The 21,310-nt window shown below is 35.5% G+C and overlaps 1 protein-coding gene and 1 long non-coding RNA gene across 4 annotated transcripts in view; both read right to left on the reverse strand.

The window, feature by feature from the left end:
• Positions 1-7,901, reverse strand: part of LOC133542973 (uncharacterized) — an 11,704-nt gene extending 3,803 nt beyond the window's left edge. Inside the window, exons 1-3 of one of the 2 annotated variants that reach the window (XR_009804273.1) lie at positions 7,796-7,901; positions 1,937-2,034; positions 1,240-1,388 (exon numbers count right to left, since the gene is read on the reverse strand). This is a non-coding gene — a long non-coding RNA (uncharacterized LOC133542973). The remainder of the gene's footprint in view (positions 1-1,239; positions 1,389-1,936; positions 2,035-7,795) is intronic. The other variant, XR_009804270.1, reaches the window with a different exon arrangement.
• A 3,237-nt stretch (positions 7,902-11,138) lies between these two features.
• Positions 11,139-21,310, reverse strand: part of LOC133542981 (casein kinase II subunit alpha) — a 45,970-nt gene continuing 35,798 nt past the window's right edge. For both annotated transcript variants that reach the window (XM_061887302.1, XM_061887311.1), the window contains one exon: positions 11,139-13,841. In XM_061887302.1, the coding sequence (XP_061743286.1) occupies positions 13,723-13,841 (119 nt within the window). In that variant the 3' untranslated portion in view covers positions 11,139-13,722. The remainder of the gene's footprint in view (positions 13,842-21,310) is intronic.

Consider the following 21,310-nt stretch of genomic DNA (forward strand, 5'->3'; position numbering starts at 1 on the left):
GGCGGTACGACGACTCGTCGACTTACACTGTCAAATAATGCACCTTGTTTTTATCTTCTACTTGTTGAAATGTGTATAATGCCTATTTAATAAATATGTGTACAGATTGTGCACTCTAATGCACATTTGTGGTACTAAATGTGTCCGATGTGACTTAATTGGATATAAAATCAGAATAAAAATGGTCATCATAAGACTAAAACGCGCAACTTTCTTCACACTCACGCACATATTTTAGTAAAAGACATTAATATAACTTAACAAATAAATATATTTTAAGTATTAAAAGTTTAAGAATGTGCTTTTCTGACCTCAGTACTTGCCAAGAAGTGTTGTTAAATTACAATCAATTACCTCAATCTAATACTAAATAATTTATAACTTTTATTTTGTCTGAAGATTCTGTAAAAAGATGTACTGCTACACTTATTTAAATCAACGACTTATTTGTGCCCTGAGATGGGTAGGTCGTGAATTCATACCTCCGGCCGAGTCATACCAAAAGCTATAAAAATGGGACCCATTACTTCCCTTCTTGGCACTCAGCATCAAGGGTTGGAATTGGGGGTTAAATAACCAAAAATTATTCCCAGGCGCAGTCGCCACTGCTGCTCACTGCTCCCCTCACCTCCCAGGGGGTGGAACAAGGGGATGGGTCGAATGCAGAGGGTAATTTCACCACCCCTTGTGTGCGTGGGACTATCATTGGTACTTTAAAGGCCTACTGAAACCCACTACTACCGACCACGCAGTCTGATAGTTTATATATTAATGATGAAATATTAACATTGCAAAACATGCCAATACGGCCTTTTTAGTTTACTAAATTGCAATTTCAATTTTTCTCGCAAATTATCCTGCTGAAAACGTTGCGGTATGATGACGTGTGCGCGTGACGTCACGGATTGTAGCGGACATTTTAGTCAAGCAACGATCCTAGCTATAAGTCGTCTGTTTTAATCGCATAATTCCACAGTGTTCTGGACATCTGCGTTGCTCAATCTTTCGCAATTTGTTCAATTAATAATGGAGACGTCAAAGAAGAAAGATGTAGGTGGGAAGCGGTGTATTGCAGCCGCCTTTAGCAACACAAACACAGCCGGTGTTTCCTTGTTTACATTCCCGAAAGATGACGGTGAAGTTTTACTATGGAACAGAGCGATCAAGCGAACATGGTTCCCTACCACATGTCAACCAGCAGGTTATGGGAGAAAATGGTGGTAATAAGTCGGCTCTTACCGTAGACATGAGCGGAGAGCTTGCGTCATCCTGCAGCTGCGGACTCTCTTGCCTCCTCCCACCGGAGACACTGGCGGTCACCACACCCATGGCCACACCCCTCCGACTTTCAGGTTGTACAGGTAAGACCATATAATCTCACCAAAACACTAGTAACACAATAAGCAGATAAGGAATTTTCCAGAATTATCCTAGTAAATGTGTCTGATAACATCTGAATCGTTTTTTTTTGTTGTTTTCCTAGTCTTTCACTCTCACTTTTCTCATCCACAAAACTTTCATCCTCGCTCAAATTAATGGGGAAATCGTCGCTTTCTCGGTCCGAATCGCTCTCGCTGCTAGTGGCCATGATTGTAAACAATGTTCAGATGTGAGGAGCTCCACAACCCGTGACGTCACGCGCATGTCGTCTGCTACTTCCGGTACAGGCAAGGCTTTTTTATTAGCGACCAAAAGTTGCAAACTTTATCGTGGATGTTCTCTACTAAATCCTTCCAGCAAAAATATGGCATTATCTCAAAATGATCAAGTATGACACATAGAATGGACCTGCTATCCCCGTTTAAATAAGAAAATCTCATTTCAGTAGGCCTTTAAATTTTCTTTTCTTCCAATACTGTGTACCAATCACTGCGATATCGTCTGCAATTTAACGCCATCATTTGGTTAGCCTGCAATAATAACACCTTTGACTTACTAATTACTGAACTCGTAGTCTTACTTCCACCAGTCAAAAGTACCAAACCAAATGTTCCTTTTCCCAACAGGCAGGGGATGTTGAGCATGCCGTGAGAACTGTAAAAAAATACAAAATATATTATTAGAATACAATACAACACAATGTGATTCAATAATGTCACATTGTAATAATATCGTACGGCACACATGTATCCGCTATATGGTCAGAGATTGGCTGAGAAACAAAGGTGTGGAGATGTCCCCATTCTCTATAGAAGAGATCAAAATGGGAATATAGAACATAGAAGTGTTTGTCAACATTATTACGTTACAGGCAAAAAAAATTCTACATAAATGTAAATTTCTAAAAGTAAGGCCTACTTATTATGATTGGCTTCATAGTGTACAATTATCAATCAAATCTTGGCGAATGATTAACGGAACAAAAGCCCTTAAATTTATCCATCCATCCATTTTCTACTGCTTATTCCCTTTCGGGTTCGCGGGGGGCGCTGGCACCTATCTCAGCTACAATCGGGCGGAAGGCGGGGTACACCCTGGACAAGTTGCCACCTCATCGCAGGGCCAACACAGATAGACAGACAACATTCACACTCACATTCACACACTAGGGCCAATTTAGTGCTGCCAATCAACCTATCCCCAGGTGCATGTCTTTGGAAGTGGGAGGAAGCCGGAGTACCCGGAGCCTTCTTTCCCTTTTTTTCATATTTTGTTTTATTATTATTGATTAACATTTAATACTCTATCTCAGGGGTCGGGAACCTTTTTAGCTGAGAGAGCCATACAAGCCAAATATTTATAAAAGTATTTCCGTAAGAGCCATATATATGTTTTTTTAACACTGAATTCAACTACATGCGTGCATTTTAAGAAAGATCAACATTTTTAGAGTATAATGAGTCTCTTTTTCTTTTTAATAACGTTATTCTGAGGCTAACCAAAAATAAATAAAATACTTCTTACCATTAATCTGACTTCTTGAACAGGTGCGGTAGAAACCGGATAGATGGATGAAAATGCATGGGAATGGTTTGTATTTTTAACGTTATTTTTGACACTGTGATTACCAGCGGAATTATTCATTACTTATCGTGTTAAGCAATGTCAGCTAAGATTTATCTGAGAGCCAGATGCAGTCATCAAAAGAGCCACATCTGGCTGTAGAGCCATAGGTTCCCTACCCCTGGACTATCTCATACTTACCAACCTTGAGACCTCCGATTTCGGGAGGTGGGGCGTGGTTAAGAGGGGTGGCGTATAATTCACCAACTCAAGTATTTCATATATATATATATATATATATATACATATATATATATATATATATATATATATATATATATATTAATACATGTATATGTATAAAATACTTGACTTTCAGTGAATTCTAGCTATATATTTTATTATATATATAGATAGATATATATATCTATCTATATATAAATAAAATAAATAGTATAATTTCCGACGGCACTTATCAAATACACAGTAATAAAAACACAGTTGTTCTAACTGTACTGTGCTTGTTGGTTGCTAATAAAAACAACAACACTTACCTTTCACTATTTGAGTAACCTTTGTTCTGCCATTTGCGTATTGGCGAGCGATCTCCGAATCCGGGAACATCCTTCACGGATTTGTTGTAGACATACGCAAATGAGAACGGGATGTTCAGCATAGCCATCCATCTTTGAAATTAAACTGAAATTTTTGTTTCCAATCGTTCTGGAACTTGCAAAAGTATTTCTTCATTTTGCTCGTCGACGGTGTAATATATTGGGTTGGAGTCAATAACCAGGCGACGTGATGAAGTCACGTCTCTCTACTGTGGGCTTCAGAACAACAGACTCCCTAATGCATGTTCCTTGACTGCACTTAAATGTAGAATATATTTACATTCTATTCTATGTACAGTAGATGGCAGTATTGTCCTGTTTAAGAGGGTCACAACATTGAATCAGGTCTGACTCAATGTTGGGGGGCGTGGCCTACAGCTCCGCTTGAATTCCGGGAGAAAATTTGTCCCGGGAGGTTTTCGGGAGAGGCGCTGAATTTCGGGAGTCTACCGGAAAATCCGGGAGGGTTGGCAAGTATGCTCTATCTGTATTTGCTTTTGTTTTCTTTCCTTGATGTTGAATGTGCCTTGACTTTTGTGTGAATTATAGAATGTATGAAAACATTTATCCGCCATATTCGTCTGCTAACCATAGACATCTTCTAAGTAGACACAGCATGGAGCGCTACTGCCTACTGGCGCTGACGAGAGGCGGGGCGGCCATCTTGGAGTGGTGATCTGCTCCACTCAGTGCAATGAATCGTCAGCGCATTTAATTTATCCCACTGAACACCACTGATTTTCACACGCTTTTTCATCATACGTGTAGCTATGATAAAGGACACATGTTTTATTAACAGTAATAGCATATTCTTATATGCTATAAGTGACGAGACGTCCGAGATCAAAACTGAGAATATAATCCCAGAGAAGGGGGTGGGGGGACGGTCAGCTATTTTTAAGTTCAAGAAACAATATGATTAGGTTATATATACATGTGTATATCCTACATAAACAATGTATGAATACATTAGATATCTATATATCTCATAGACTGGAGCAGAGAGTTTATTCTGTCTTGACACTTTGTATTGATATCTTGTATTACATTCTTCCCGCAAATAATTAAATAAATGATTATTCTATATGTATTTTTTCATATATGTCGCTCTGGATAAGAGCGTCTGCCAAATACTTAAACATAAACATATATAAACACCTGAAAGTCTTTAAATGAGCTAAAACCACCAATCTGTTTCGCTGGATTTAGAATAAAACCGAATTCTGTCTTACCCAACAATGCCAGTATTTGAATATTGTTACTTAAAGACTTATTCCTGGTTACAATTATACTGTTTAGAAAGTATTTTCTTATATTTTGCTTAAAATGAGAATGCATCATAATAAACCAAACCCCTGCAGGGGGTCATCCTCCCCCAGAAGATTTCTTTGTGATTTTCATGTACAAATGGAGCATTCTGACAAAATAATAAAGACAAAATAGAACATTTCATAGGTTTACAGAGAACTGTATACAATATGCACACTGAAGGCATGATGCCACCATAGGTTTCAACTTTAGGTTATTCAAGTACGACATTTTCACATTTAATTGACAAGCAATTCTATTATGGTCATACTCTTGTTTGCTACGATTTCAGAACGGTTGAAGATCTTTGCTCCTACTCAACTATGTGGTAATATTATTTTCACAAAATACAACCAATAGTATATTGTTAAATCTTACTTGTGAAAAGTAATACCCAAATTCGTATTTTCAACAGTCTGCTCATTTGAGCAGGAAAACGCTGAACGCCAGCCGGCATCTTTGTTTTCGACCTCGACCTGTCAACTGTCAGTTTAGTATCTTTGTTTTCTACCTGTCAACTGTCATTTTAACATCTTTGTTTTCTACCTGTCAACTGTCAGTTTAGCATCTTGGTTTCTATCTGTCAACTGTCAGTTTAGCATCTTTGTTTTCTACCTGCCAACTGTCAGTTTAGCATCAACTGTCAGCTTAGCATCTTTGTTTTCTATCTGTCAACTGTCAGTTTAGCATCTTTGTTTTCTACCTGTCAACTGTCAGTTTAGCATCTTTGTTTTCTACCTGTCAACTGTCAGTTTAGCATCTTTGTTTTCTACCTGTCAACTGTCAGTTTAGCTTCTTTGTTTTCTACCTGTCAACTGTCAGTTTAGCATCTTTGTTTTCTACCTGTTAACCGTCAGTTTAGCATCTTTGTTTTCTACTTGTCAACTGTCAGTTTAGCATCTTTGTTTTTTACCTGTCAACTGTCAGTTTAGCATCTTTGTTTTCTACCTGTCAACTGTCAGTTTAGCTTCTTTGTTTTCTACCTGTCAACTGTCAGTTTAGCATCTTTGTTTTCTACCTGTCAACTGTCAGTTTAGCATCTTTGTTTTCTACCTGTCAACTGCCAGTTTAGCATCTTTGTTTTCTACCTGTCAACTGTCAGTTTAGCATCTTTTGTTTTCTGCCTGTCAACAGTCAGTTTAGCATCTTTGTTTTCTACCTGTCAACTGTCAGTTTAGCATCTTTGTTTTCTACCTGTCAACTGTCAGTTTAGCATCTTTGTTTTCTATCTGCCAACTGTCAGTTTAGCATCAAGAGTCAGTTTAGCATCTTTGTTTTCTACCTGCCAACTGTCAGTTTAGCATCAACAGTCAGTTTAGCATCTTTGTTTTCTACCTGTCAACTGTCAGTTTAGCATCTTTGTTTTCTACCTGTCAACTGTCAGTTTGGCATCTTTGTTTTCTACCTGTCAACTGTCAGTTTAGCATCTTTGTTTTCTACCTGCCAACTGTCAGTTTAGCATCAACAGTCAGTTTAGCATCTTTGTTTTCTACCTGTCAACTGTCAGTTTAGCATCTTTGTTTTCTACCTGTCAACTGTCAGTTTGGCATCTTTGTTTTCTACCTGTCAACTGTCAGTTTAGCATCTTTGTTTTCTACCTGCCAACTGTCAGTTTAGCATCAACAGTCAGTTTAGCATCTTTGTTTTCTACCTGTCAACTGTCAGTTTAGCATCTTTGTTTTCTACCTGTCAACTGTCAGTTTAGCATCTTTGTTTTCTACATGTCAACTGTCAGTTTAGCATCAACTGTCAGTTTAGCATCTTTGTTTTCTACCTGTCAACTGTCAGGTAGAAAACAAAGAAGCTAAACTGTCAACTGTCAGTTTAGCATCTTTGTTTTCTACCTGTCAACTGTCAGTTTAGCATCTTTGTTTTCTACCTGTCAACTGTCAGTTTAGCATCTTTGTTTTCTACCTGTCAACTGTCAGTTTAGCATCTTTTGTTTTCTGCCTGTCAACAGTCAGTTTAGCATCTTTGTTTTCTACCTGTCAACTGTCAGTTTAGCATCTTTGTTTTCTACCTGTCAACTGTCAGTTTAGCATCTTTGTTTTCTACCTGCCAACTGTCAGTTTAGCATCAAGAGTCAGTTTAGCATCTTTGTTTTCTACCTGCCAACTGTCAGTTTAGCATCAACAGTCAGTTTAGCATCTTTGTTTTCTACCTGTCAACTGTCAGTTTAGCATCTTTGTTTTCTACCTGTCAACTGTCAGTTTAGCATCTTTGTTTTCTACCTGTCAACTGTCAGTTTAGCATCTTTGTTTTCTACCTGCCAACTGTCAGTTTAGCATCAACAGTCAGTTTAGCATCTTTGTTTTCTACCTGTCAACTGTCAGTTTAGCATCTTTGTTTTCTACCTGCCAACTGTCAGTTTAGCATCAAGAGTCTGTTTAGCATCTTTGTTTTCTACCTGCCAACTGTCAGTTTAGCATCAACAGTCAGTTTAGCATCTTTGTTTTCTACCTGTCAACTGTCAGTTTAGCATCTTTGTTTTCTACCTGTCAACTGTCAGTTTAGCATCTTTGTTTTCTACCTGTCAACTGTCAGTTTAGCATCTTTGTTTTCTACATGTCAACTGTCAGTTTAGCATCAACTGTCAGTTTAGCATCTTTGTTTTCTACCTGCCAACTGTCAGTTTAGCATCAAGAGTCAGTTTAGCATCTTTGTTTTCTACCTGCCAACTGTCAGTTTAGCATCAACAGTCAGTTTAGCATCTTTGTTTTCGACCTGTCAACTGTCAGTTTAGGCTGCTCGCCGGCTCCTCATCACCACTTCAAGATGGCGGCCAAATTTCTCGCGTCACAAGAGCCAATGCTGCGTCTACTTACAAGAAGTCTATGGGGCTAACGTTTAGCATAATAACCTAATATAAAGCGTCAAGTTGAAATCACAGTCTGGTAAAAACAAACAAAAGAGGATACATTCAGGCTTACCTCATTGGCGCCATTGACGAGTAGGAGTAAATAAACCCTTTTGGGTGCTTACTTTGGCAAGTTGAAAGGGACTTAGTTTTCCTGTGACACAGTTAGGAAGTGTGCATCAATCATTAACGTCCCACCACAAGTACAGAGCAAACAATGGTTCCGCCATCGAATGAACCCACATACCGTATATTTACAAAGCTATAAAAAAAAACAATATATTGTGAATATAATTATTTATACACTTCATAAAATGTGTATGTAAACACAACACTTTAGATGTAAGAAAGTACTCCAAAACTGTGTGTTGGCAGCTACACGAAAGATGCTAAAACAAAAAAAACATCCATTCAAAGTCAAAAATGGGATATGACAAACAATATCTGCTTCCAACAGAATAAATAATATTTTAAATGTTACCAATAAAAAGTATCCTGATCTAATTTTGGTATCCGTCAAGAAAAAAACAGATATGGGATTATATAATTTACACACAATGTTGTTTTTTTCTTGTCTGTCACACAATTTAGACATAAGTAATAATGAGTGAACAACATTGCAGTCCCAAACAGCACATTCGTCAATACAAATAAATATCAAATAATTAGGGACAAGCTGTAGAAAATGGATGGATGGATGGGTGGTTAAATATGACCCACACTGCAGTCTCCGCATCATTCAACTTACTACATTAATTTCTTAACTTCATTGATTATTTTCCGGCCATAAAACAAATTACCACTTCACTTCAAACTAAAGACAGTATCACTTAATTCCAGGTGGTTATTATTAAATATGTTAGTTTTTCACACCTACCATTGCTCTGTTCTGTGATGAGGTGGCGACTTGTCCAGGGTGTACTCCGCCGTCCGCCCGATTGTAGCTGAGATAGGCACCAGTGCCCCCCGCGACCCCAAAGGGAATAAGCAGTAGAAAATGGATGGATCGGCATTGCTCTGTTTAACTCACTTCACTTGATCACACCTTCTCTAACGTTCCATTCTACAAAATAAAAGCATGTATGATCACACCTTCTCTAAGGTTGCACACTACAAAATAAAAGCATGTATGCTGTGGTATAGGACACCTGTATCAAACTCATTTTATGTGGCCCGCCAAGGCCGGGAATTACCATGCGTCTATCCATCCATCCATCCATTTTCTACCGCTTATTCCCTTTCGGGGTCGCTGGCGTCTATCTCAGCTACAATCGGGCGGAAGGCGGCGTACACCCTGGACAAGTCGCCACCTCATCGCAGGGCCAACACAGATAGACAAACAACATTCACACTCACATTCACACACTAGGGCCAATTTTAGTGTTGCCAATCAACCTATCCCCAGGTGCACCATGCGTCTATTTGTTTCTAAATGTAGTGAACTTTCCATTTTGACAGAAAAAATACATGTACTATATGCAAGTTCATATGTTATAAACCTAATCTAGTATTGCAACTAATATGCAGTATTATTGCACATTCCAAACATCAAAATAAGTGCTTGAATATCTGTCCGACTCATGATTTTGAAGCAACTTATTCATCAATTTGTACAATGTAGAAATTATTTTTCGATAGTTGCCAGAATTATAGCGATGTGTAACATTGTTTTGCCATTTACAGTATTACATTACACTGTAAAAACGACCATAGGTTTTAAAGTAAAACAGTGGTATTTTTTTTTTTTAATGTATCCCTCACATTGTTTACCTGTATCTCACCTTTTCGCCGGAAGTTGACAAACCCATCAGCGATCCTGTTCGGTCTCCCTGCAATGTTTGATCCTGTTCTGGCTCCCTGTAATGTTTGATCTTGTTTTGTCTCCCTGTAATGTTTGATCCTGTTTTGTCTCCCTGTAATGTTTGATCCTGTTTTGTCTCCCTGTAATGTTTGATCCTGTTTTGTTTCCCTGTAATGTTTGATCCTGTTTTGACTCCCTGCAATGTTTGATCCTGTTCTGTCTTGCTACAATGTTTGATCCTGTTCTGTCTCGCTGCAATGTTTGATCCTGTTCTGTCTCCCTGAAATGTTTGATCCTATTCTGTCTCCTTGTAATGTTTGATCCTGTTCTGGCTCCCTGTAATGTTTGATCCTGTTTTGTCTCCCTGTAATGTTTGATCCTGTTTTGTCTCCCTGCAATGTTTGATCCTGTTCTGTCTCCCTGCAAAGTTTGATCCTGTTCTGTCTCCCTGCAAAGTTGTATCCTGTTCTGTCTCCCTGCAATGTTTGATCCTGTTCTGTCTCCCTGTAATGTTAGATCCTGTTTTGTCTCCCTGCAATGTTTGATCCTGTTCTGTCTCCCTGTAATGTTTGATCTTGTTTTGTCTCCCTGCAATGTTTGATCCTGTTCTGTCTCCCTGCAAAGTTTTATCCTGTTCCGTCTCCCTGTAATGTTTGATTCAGTTGTCTCCCTGTAATGTTTGATCCTGTTCTGTCTCCCTGCAATTTTTGATCCTGTTCTGTCTCCCTGTAATGTTTGATCCTGTTCTGTCTCCCTGCAACGTTTGATCCTGCTCTGTCTCCCTGTAATGTTTGATCCTGTTCTATCTGTCTGCAATTGTTGATCCTATTCTGTCTCCCTATAATGTTTGATCCTGTTTTGTCTCCCTGCAATGTTCGATCCTGTTCTGTCCCCCTGTAATGTTTGATCCTGTTCTGTCTGCAATTTTTGATCCTGTTCTGTCTCCCTGCAATGTTTGATCCTGTTCTGTCTCCCTGTATTGTTCGATCCTGTTCTGTTTCCCTGTAATGTTTGATCCTGTTCTGTCTGCAATTTTTGATCCAGTTCTGTCTTCCTGCAATGTTTGATCCTGTTCTGTCTCCCTGTAATGTTTGATCCTGTTTTGTCTCCCTGCAATGTTTGATCCTGTTCTGTCTCCCTGTAATGTTTGATCCTGTTCTGTCTGCAATTTTTGATCTTGTTCTGTCTCCCTGCAATGTTTGATCCTGTTCTGTCTCCCTGTATTGTTTGATCCTGTTCTGTCTCCCTGCAATGTTAGTCTAATCTCGAATGGGATTGCGCTGAAAATTTTAATTTCCCCTAGGGGATTTCTGATTCCGAATTTTTTTTCCCTTTTTTATTTACATGATGAAAAACATTTTAAGGTAAAATTTCGGCAGCTAAACTTTACTCTAAAATGTACATGTTTTTCTCATAGTGTACGTACAAATATACAATAATAATGAAGCAATTCAAAATGTGAATATTACTCACTGTTACAAGAGGCCCTCTGAAGGCCGCCATAACTGGGACGTGGCCCCCAATGAAAAGGGGTTTGACAGCCCTGGTCTAGGAAGTGAAAGAGTTGAACGGGGACAACTTCAGGTCCAGAGGAGTCTAACGGACAAAAGCCAGCTGATAAATAAAAGGCTTTATTTACACAAATCTTGGCAAACGCTCGTCTCTTACATGAGGACATAAAAATATATACATGGTGTCGAGACTCAACATGTAGGATTTCTTTGCATTTGACAGGTTTAGAAAAGATGTAAAACATGTCTTTCAAGTGCTTCTCATGAACTCCGTCAGCTTTTTCTCGCACGTCAACAATGCAATAAAATGTTCAAGTTCACCCAACTAAACACAAACTAATCACCTGCCAGCCAAACATTCAAGTTAATATTTTTAGCACACGTCCCCGAACCTAGGAGTAGAATCGAGCAGCTCCCCCTGGTGGAAAATGTTGGCATACATTACTGTGTGAATGCTCCAAAACATTCACATATATGGTTTTAATACCAAAATTAATTTGTTTATCAATTTCTTCTCCAGATTTTGGCGCGCTCTACATTCCACATTTTTCACCCGATTCAAACCGTTCCAACTTCAAACTGTTCAGCCTATTCGGGAATCGCGGGCTTTCCCTTGACAAATTCCAAAAATTTCCAGATTTCCCAGAATTCCAGGTTTTCCAGGACATTTTTCCCATTTAAAAGGAATTGGCCATTTTTCACACTTTGACCATTTCCACATTTTTCAAGCGATTCAAACCTTCAATATATTCCACTAATCCTGGATATTCAAACTATTATTTTTCCAATTTCAAAAAAATTCCAGGAATTCCCAGAATTCCCGTTTTCTTCAAACCATTTTTTGACCATTTTTTTCCTGGCGACTACTCCTTCCACATTTTTTCAACCCACTTCAACCATTTCGCCGTCAAAACATTTTTCTTAATCAGGACCAAAAACAAAGTTGTTTTTCGAAGTGGAAAAATTCCCGGTTTTCCCGAAGTTCCTTAATACCATTTTGTAACTCAGCATGTTACTACAACATTTCTCCACCGATTTGAAAAATTCCAACACCAACCATTTCAACTTATTTAAACCATTCAAGTTTTTTACCATTTAAAAAAAAAAATTATCGCTTTTTTCGAAATTCCCAAATTTTGGGTAAATTTCCATTGAAATCAATGGGACCTTCTTCAAAGTTACACAACTCCCACCTTTTTCACCTGATTCAAACTGTTCCAACTTCAAAATATTCTGCCTGTTTGGGAATTGTGTGCTTTACTTCAAGAATTATAAAAAAAAAATCGAGGATTTCAGTTCAACGTCAGCATTGGAGCATTCATATGCAATTTCTTCAGGAATTGCATAATCTAGTTAAACGTCTTCTTCTTCTACATTTTTCACCCATTTCAAACCGTTCCAACTTCAAGCTGTTCCGCCTATTCGGGAATCGCGGGGCTTTTCCTTGAAAATTTGGAAAAATTCCTAGATTTCCCAGAATTCCAGGTTTTCTGGGACATTTTTCCCATTCAAAAGGAATTGGCCATTTTTCAAACTTTCACCATTTCCACATTTTTCAATTGATTCAAACCATTCCACCTTCAACATCGATCACCATCCTGGAGATTCAAACTATTATTTTTACGAGTAAAAACAAATTCCAGGAATCCCCAGAATTCCCGTTTTTTTCCAAACCATTTTTCTGGCAACTACTCCTTCCACATTTTTCAACCCACTTCAACCGTTCCACCATCAAAACATTCCTCCTAATCAGGACATAATACAAAGTTGTTTTTCGAACTGGAAAAATTCCCGGTTTTCCTGAAACTCCAGGAAGTCATCAATACCATTTCTCAATTAAAAATGTTGCTACTTCAACATTTCTCGACCGAGTTAAAAAATTCCAACACCAACCGTTTCAACTTATTCTGACTATTCAAGTTTTTTACAGTTTTTTTTTTTTAAATCCCGCTTTTCCTGAAATTCCCTCATTTTTGGGGAAATTTGGGAAATTGTCCCATTGATTTCCCATTGAAATCAATGGGGCATTCTTCAAAGTTCCACAAGTCCCACATTTTTCATCTGATTCAAACTGCTCCAATTTCAAAATGATCAGCCTGTTTGGGAATTTTGTGCTCTTACTTCAACAATTCTAAAAAAAAATTCCAGGATTTTAGTTAAACGTCAGAATTGGAGCATTCACACTCAATTCCTCTTGGAATTGCCTCATCTAGTTCGTATTGTGTTCTCGCCTCCTTAGTTTTTTACATGTTTTAAAAAAAAAAAAAGAAAAAATTACCCCCAGTGTTTGTCCGCCTTTAACTCCTCCAAAATAAAAGCATTCTCTTCTTTCTCGTAACTTTGGTTATGTCTCGAAATCATTCAAAAGCAGCATATGCGAATACTGTAACCATGACGACCAGCATCCCCTTCAGCAAATGTACAGGATGTGCTCTTTTTTTTTTTGGTCCAAGTGATGAACGTCTACACCGGAACACGTTTATGTCGACGTCAGCGCGTTTTGTAATGAGAGGCTCGTCAACACGTTTCATGGAAATGACGGTATTGTGTCTGGATGTCGACGTAAGCGGGCACTTTTTCATAATGGTCGACGAGTTGGTCGACAGAAACGTGTTCCTTTGCATGGATGTCAGCGCTCATAGAGAAGTCACATGAACTGGTGGAGTTACGGCTGTTGGATGAGGGACGTCACTGTGGGGCCCCCGGGGTGGCGACCACAGAGGAGGTGAGAGTGTTGGTGGGGGTGGACAACACGGGCGTGCCAGTGAGTGCACCCAAGGCAGTGGAAGCTGGCAAGGCAGAAATCCCTGCAGGACGACAAGCATTGATACCATTTCATCTGCTTGTAATAATATCAATGATAACAACAATCACAACAACGGAATGTTCCAGCAAGACGGTGACTCCACACCAGGGGTCACCAACCTTTTTGAAACCAAGAGCTACTTCTTGGGTACTGATTAATGCGGAGGGTTACCAGTTTGATACACACTTAAATACATTGCCAGAAATAGCCAATTTGCTCAATTTACCTTTAATATTTAATATTTCTGTCTGTCATTCCGTTGTACATTTTTTTCCCTTTTACGGAAGGTTTTTTGTAGAGAATAAAAGATGAAAAAAACACTAAACTAAACGGTTTAAAAGAGAAGAAAACACGAAAAAAATTAAATACAATTTTTTAAACATAGTTTATCTTCAATTTCGACTCTTTAAAATTCAAAATTCAACCCAAAAAAATGAAGAGAAAAACTAGCTAATTCGAATATTTTTTTAAAAGTTAAAAAAAGAATGCATGGAACATCATTAGTCATTTTTCCTGATTATTATTAATTTCAGAATTTTGATGAAATGTTTTAAATAGGTTAAAATCCAATCTGCACGTTGTTAGAATACATAACCAATTGGACCAAGCAATATTTCTAACAAAGACAAATCATTATTTCTTCTAGATTTTCCAGAACAAAAATTTTCAAAGAAATTCAAAAGACTTTGAAATTAGATTTAAATTAGATTCTAAAGATTTTCTAGATTTGCCAGAATGATTTTTTTTTTATTTTAATCATAACAAGTTTGAAGAAATATTTCACAAATATTCTTCGTCGAATAAACAGAAGCTAAAATTAATAATTAAATTAAAATGTATTTATTATTCTTTACAATAAAAAGGTAAAAATGTATATTTGTTTGAAAATCCTAAAATCATTTTTAAGGTTGTATTCTTTCTCTAAAATTGTCTTTCTGAAAGTTATAAGAAGCAAACTAAAAAAAAAAAAAGAATTTGTTTAAACAAGTGAAGACCAAGTTTTTAAAAATTTTTCTTGGATTTTCAAATTGTATTTCGATTTTTTTCTCTCTTAGAATTAAAAATGTCGAGCAAAGCAAGACCAGCTTGCTGATAAATAAATACAATTTAAAAAATAGAGGCAGCTCACTGGTAAGTGCTGCTATTTGAGCTATTTTTAGAACAGGCCAGCGAGCTACTCATCTGGTCCATACGGGCTACCTGGGGCCCGCGGGCACCACGTTGGTGACCCTTGCTCCACACTCTAACCAACAGAAGAGTGGGGCAAAAAAAAAAGACAATACATTTTTAAAAGCTAAACGTTCTTTTTCCACATAACATCTGCGGAGCTGAAACTGAAAGTTGCCAACCGACAGCCCCAAAAACTTCTTTGATTAAAAACTACATTAGAAGGTTTGCACATCATTATTTTGTAAGAGGAAACCGCCAAAAAATTGTTAATTTTTGAGAATCATATTTCCTTTGTAGACTGTTTTGTTCCTACTAAGTGGTCAAATTTAATTCAAAAAAGAAAAGTTGACCTTAAGAAAATGTATGAATCACTTTTTGGCAACCATTAAGTTGTCATTTGTGGTAAATGTCAGCTTTTTTAAAAAGGTACTTCAACACTTTATTATCATGTATTTAACTATTTTGGGGTTATCTAATAATTTATGCACGGATGAGATGTGTCAATATCAAAAAATGGGTTTGAATCACTTTTTGGCAACAAAACAAGTTGTTGTTTGGGGTAGAGTTGAGCTTTTTAAAGGGTACTTTGACATGTAAACAGTATATTATGGACTTTATTATCATATAAGTAACTCTCTTAAAAGTAATCGAATACATGTACATACTGATGAGATGTATCAATATCAATATACCAACCACGAAGATGTCATTTGGGTAGATTTCGGCTTTTTAAATGGTACTTCAACATGTAAACCATACAGTACGTACTTTATTCCTGGGATCTGTGCAAAGGAACTCGTTGTGGCTTGTGCAGCCCTTTGAGACATTTGTAATTAAGGGTTGTATAAGTAAACTTTGATGGTTGATTGATGAATAGTAATGAAGAGTCATGAATGATAGTGAAGAATCATGAAAAGTTATGAAGAGTTGTGAAAATTCTTGAATAGTTGGGAAGAGTCGGGAATAGTTAGGAAGTATATGAAGAATAGTTATGAAGAGACGTGAATAGTTGAGAAGAGTCACTAGGAGTCTTGTGTTGAATAGTTGTGCAGAGTCATCAATATTTATAAAGACTCTTAAATAGTTATGCAGTGTCTTGGTAATAAATATTGGGAAGAGTCATACATAATTATGAAGAGTATTCAATAGTTATGAAGAGTCTTAGTTGTAAATAGTTGCGAAGATTTTAAAAGCTATGAATAGTTATGAAGAGTCATGAATAGTTATTAAAAGTACTGAATAGATATGAAGTGTTATGAATAGATATGAAATGTCATTAGGAGTTATGAATAGTTTTTAAAAAATGTATGAATAGTTATGAAGATATATGAAGTCATGAATTATTATGAACAATTCATGAAGAGTCTTGGTAATGAACAGTTGTGAAGAGTTCTAAATAGTTGTGAAGAATCATTCATATTTATCAAGTATTGACTACTGATGAAGAGTCTTGGTAATGAATCGTTGTGAAGAGTCTTAGTTTTGAAGGGTTGTGAAGAGGCATGAATAGTTATGGAGAGTTCTAAAAAATTACAAATAAATGTGAAGAGTCATGAACAGTTATGAAGGGTCTTGGCTATGAATAGTTGTGAAGAGTCGAATAGTTTTGAAGTGTCTTGAATAGGCATGAATAGTTATGGAGAGTTTTGAAGAGTTACGAATAAACGTGAACAGTCATGAACAGTTATGAAGAGTGTAGGCTATGAATAGTTGTGAAGAGTCAAATAGCTTTTAAGAGTCTTGAATAGGTATGAGTAGTTGTGAAGCATTTTAATTAGTTATGAAAAGTCTTAAATGTTGGGAAGAGTCATAAATAGTTATAACGAGTATTGAATAGTTATGAAGAGTCTTAGTTCTAAATACTTGCGAAGATTGTATAAGTTGTGAGAAGTACTGAATAGTTATGAAGTGTTATGAATAGATATGAAATGTAATTATGAGTTATGAAGCTTTTTTTAAGTCTTGATTATGAATAGTTGTGAAGAATCATGAATATGTATCAAGTCTTGACTTTTGATTTGGTAATGAATAGTTGTAAAGGGTCTTAGTTATGAATAGTTGTGAAGAGTCATGAACAGTTACGAAGAGTGTTAAAAAGTTATGAATAAATGTGAAGAGTCATGAACAGTTACAAAGAGTGTTAAGGAGTTAAGAACACATGTGAAGAGTCACGAACAGTTACGTAGGGTCTTAGCTATGAATAGTTGTGAAGAGTCATGAACAGTTATGAAGAGTGTTAAAGAGTTATGAATGAATGTGAAGGGTCATGAACACAGTTATGAAGGGTCTTGGCTATGAATAGATGTGAAGAGTCATTAATGGTTTTGAAGAGTCTTCAATAGGTATGAGTAGTTGTGAAGCGTTTTAAATAGTTATGACAAGTCTTAAACAAGTGTTGGGAGGAGTCATACATAGTTATGAAGAGTCTTAGTTATAAATACTTGCGAAGATTTGATAAATTCTGAAGAGTCATTGATAGTTATTAAGAGTACTGAATAGTTATGAAATGTTATGAATAGATATGAAACGTCATTGGGAGTTAAGAATAGTTTTTTTTAAAGATTTATGAATAGTTATGAAGCTATAAAGAGTCATGAATTGTTGTGAACCTTCATGAATAGTCTTGGTTATGAAGAGTTCTAAATAGTTGTGAAGAATCATGAATATTTATCAAGTCTTGACTACCGTTGAAGAGTCTTGTAATGAATAGTTGTGAAGAGTCTTAGTTATGAATAGTTGTGAAGAGTCATGAAAAGTTATGGAGCGTTTTAAAGAGTTATGAATAGTTGTGAAGAGTCGTGAACAGTTATAAAGGGTCTTGGTTATGAATAGTTTTGAAGAGTCATAAATAGTTCTGAAGAGTCTTGAGTAGGTAGGAGTAGTTCTGAAGCCTTTTAATTAGTTTGGAAAAGTCTTAAAGAAATGTTGGGAAGACTCAAATAGTTATGAAGAGTATTGAATAGTTATGAAGGGTCTTAGTTATAAATACTTGCGAATATGTTATAAGTTATGAAGAGCCATTAATAGTTATTAAGAGTATTGAATAGTTATTAAGAGTACTGAATGGTTATGAAGTGTTAAGAATAGATATAAAATGTAATTATGAGTTATGAATAGTTTTTTTAATGAAGTTGTGAAGAATCTTGAATATTTATCAAGTCTTGACTTCTGATTTGGTAATGAATAGTTGTATAGAGCCTTCATTATGAATAGTTGTGAACAGTCATGAACAGTTACGAAGAGTATTAAACAGTTATGAATACATTTGAAGAGTCATGAACAGTTATGAAGTGTCTTGGCTATGAATAGTTGTGAAGAGTCAAATAGTTTTGAAGAGTCTTGAATAAGTAGGAGTAGTTGTGATGTGTTTTAAATAGTTATGAAGAGTCTTAAACAAATGGTGATAGTCATAAATAGTTATGAAGAGTATTTAATAGTTATGAAGAGTTTTAGTTATAAATAGTTGAAGACTATAAAAGTTATGAAGAGTCATGAATAGCATTAAGAGTCCTGAACAGTAATGAAGTGTTATATCTATATATGACAAGTATCAAGAGCTATAAATAGTTTATGATGTTATGGAGATAAAACGAGTCATGAATAGTTGTGAACCGTCATGAAGAGTCTTGGTTATGAACAGTTGTGAAGAGTTCTAAATAGTCATGGATATTTATGAAGGCTTGGTTATGAATGGTTGCGAAAAGTCTTAGTTGTGAATAGTTATGAAAAGTTTTAAAGATTTATGGATAAATGTGAAGAGTCATGAAGAGTTATGAAGTGTTATAAATAGATACGAAAAATCATTAAGAGTTGTGAATAGTTTTTTGAGATTTCTGACTAGTTATGAAGTCATGAATAGTTTTGAACCATCAAAAAGAGTCTTGGTTATGAACAGTTGTGAAGCATTCTAAATAGTTGTGGAAAGTCATGGATAATTCAATAATATTTATGAAGTCTTACTTGTGAATACTTGTAAAGATTCATGGATATGTATACACAGTATAGATTAAAAATCTTTGTGAAGAGTCAAGAACAGTCATTAAAAGTCTTAGTTATGAATAGAAGTGAAGAATCTTCAATATTTCTGAAGTCTTGATTTTGAATTGTTTTAAAGGGTCATGAATATTGATGAAGAGTCTTGGTCATGAATATATGTGGAGAGTCATGAATATTAATGAAGAGTGTTGGTAATGAATAGTTGTGAAGGGTCATAAAACGTTTTAAAGAGTTATGAATAGTTGTGGAGAGTCATGAATAGTTTTAAAGAGTTACGTATAAATGTGAAGAGTGATGAATAGATTTAAAGAGTTATGAATAAATGTGAAGAGTCATGGATAGTTTTAAAAAGTTATGAATAAATGTGAAGAGTCATGAATAGTTTTAAAGAGTTATGAATAAATGTGAAGAGTCATGAATAGTTTTAAATAACTGTGAAGAGTCATGAACAATTTTAAAGAGCTATGAGCTTTAAAGAATGATGAAGAAATGTGAAGCATCATGAATAGCTTTAAAGAGTTATGAATAAATGTGAAGAGTCATGTTTAGATTTAAACAGTTATGAATAAATGTGAAGAGTCATGAATAGCTTTAAATAGTTATGGATAAATGTGAAGAATCATGAGGAGTTTTACAGAGTTATGAATAAATGTGAAGTCATGAATAGTTTTAAAGAGTATGAACAAATATGCAGAGTCATGAATAGTTTTAAATAATTATTCAAAGAATTATGAATAAATGTGAAGCGTCATGAATAGAGTTAAAGAGTTATGGATGAATCTGAAGAATCATGAAGAGTTTTACAGAGTTATGAATGAATGCGAAGAGTCATGAATAGTTTTAAAGAGTATGAATAAATGTGAAGGGTCATGAATGGTTGTAAAGAGTTATTTAAAGAGTTATGAATAAATGTTAAAGAGTCATGAATAGTAGTCATGAATCATTTTAAATAGTTATGAATAAATGTGAAGAGTCATGAATAGATATAAATATGTATGAATAAATATGAAGAGTAATGAATAGTTTTAAAGAGTTATGAATAAATGTGAATAGTAATGAATAGTTTTACAGAGTTATGAATAAATGCGAAGAGTCATGAATAGTTTTAAAGAGTTATGAATAAATGTGAAGAGTCATGAATGGTTGTAAAGAGTTATTTAAAGAGTTATGAATAAATGTTAAGAGTCATGAATAGTAGTCATGAATAATTTTAAATAGTTATGAATAAATTTGAAGAGTCATGAATAGATATAAATATGTATGACTAAATATGGAGTGTCATGAATAGTTTTAAAGAGTTATGAATAAATGTGAATAGTCATGAATAGTTTTAAAGAGTTATTTAAAGAGTTATGAATAAATGTTAAAGAGTCATGAATAGTTTTAAATAATCATGAATAAATGTGAAGAGTCATGAATAGATACAAAGAGTTATAAATATATGTTAGTCATGAATAGTTTTATATAGTTATGAATAAATGTGAAGAGTCATGAATAGATATAAAGAGTTATGAATAAATGTTAGAGTCATGAATAGTTTTAAGTAGTTATGAATAAATGTGAAGAGTCATGAATAGATATAAAGAGTTATGAATAAATGTTAGAGTCATGACTAGTTTTAAATAGTTATGAATAAATGTGAAGAGTCATGAATAGATATAAAAAGTTTTGAATAAATATGAAGAGTCATGAATAGTTTTAAAGAGTTATGAGTCAATGTGGAGAGTCATGAATAGTTATGAAGAGTTTTGGTTCTGAATAATTGTAAAAAGACAGTTTTGAAGAGTCTTAATTAGGTGTGAGTAGTTGTGAAGAATGTTGAATAGTCTTAAACATGAACAGATGTGAAGAAACAAACAATTATGAATGCTTGCGATTCTGAAGAGCTTTAAAACAACATGAATATTTATGCAGAGCAGTTTGAGAGCAGGATATAACTTCTGTTGTAGAGCAAATGTGTTGAAAATGTTAAATAGATTTTTCACATTATATTATTGCAGTTATCATAAATAACTGGAGGGAGGAAGGATGTATACAAAACATATATGCTGCTTATTGTGACTTTGAGCGTGCTTATGTTGACAATTATAACATATTTGTAATAATCGTGATACTTTCTGCCATTTCCACCATGAATATTCTGCACTTTTAATTCAGAGGAATGTCGTTATCATTCAACGATAGAAGCAGAATTACAGTAGTCACCACAAACCAGTCTGGCAACAATCGTGTTTGCTCGTCATGAGCATTGTTTGTATGAAACCACACCTTTCAGTAGATGATAAGAAAATACAACATTTTAGG

The sequence above is a fragment of the Nerophis ophidion genome, linkage group LG02 (genome assembly GCF_033978795.1).
Source record: "Nerophis ophidion isolate RoL-2023_Sa linkage group LG02, RoL_Noph_v1.0, whole genome shotgun sequence".
NCBI lineage: Eukaryota > Metazoa > Chordata > Actinopteri > Syngnathiformes > Syngnathidae > Nerophis > Nerophis ophidion.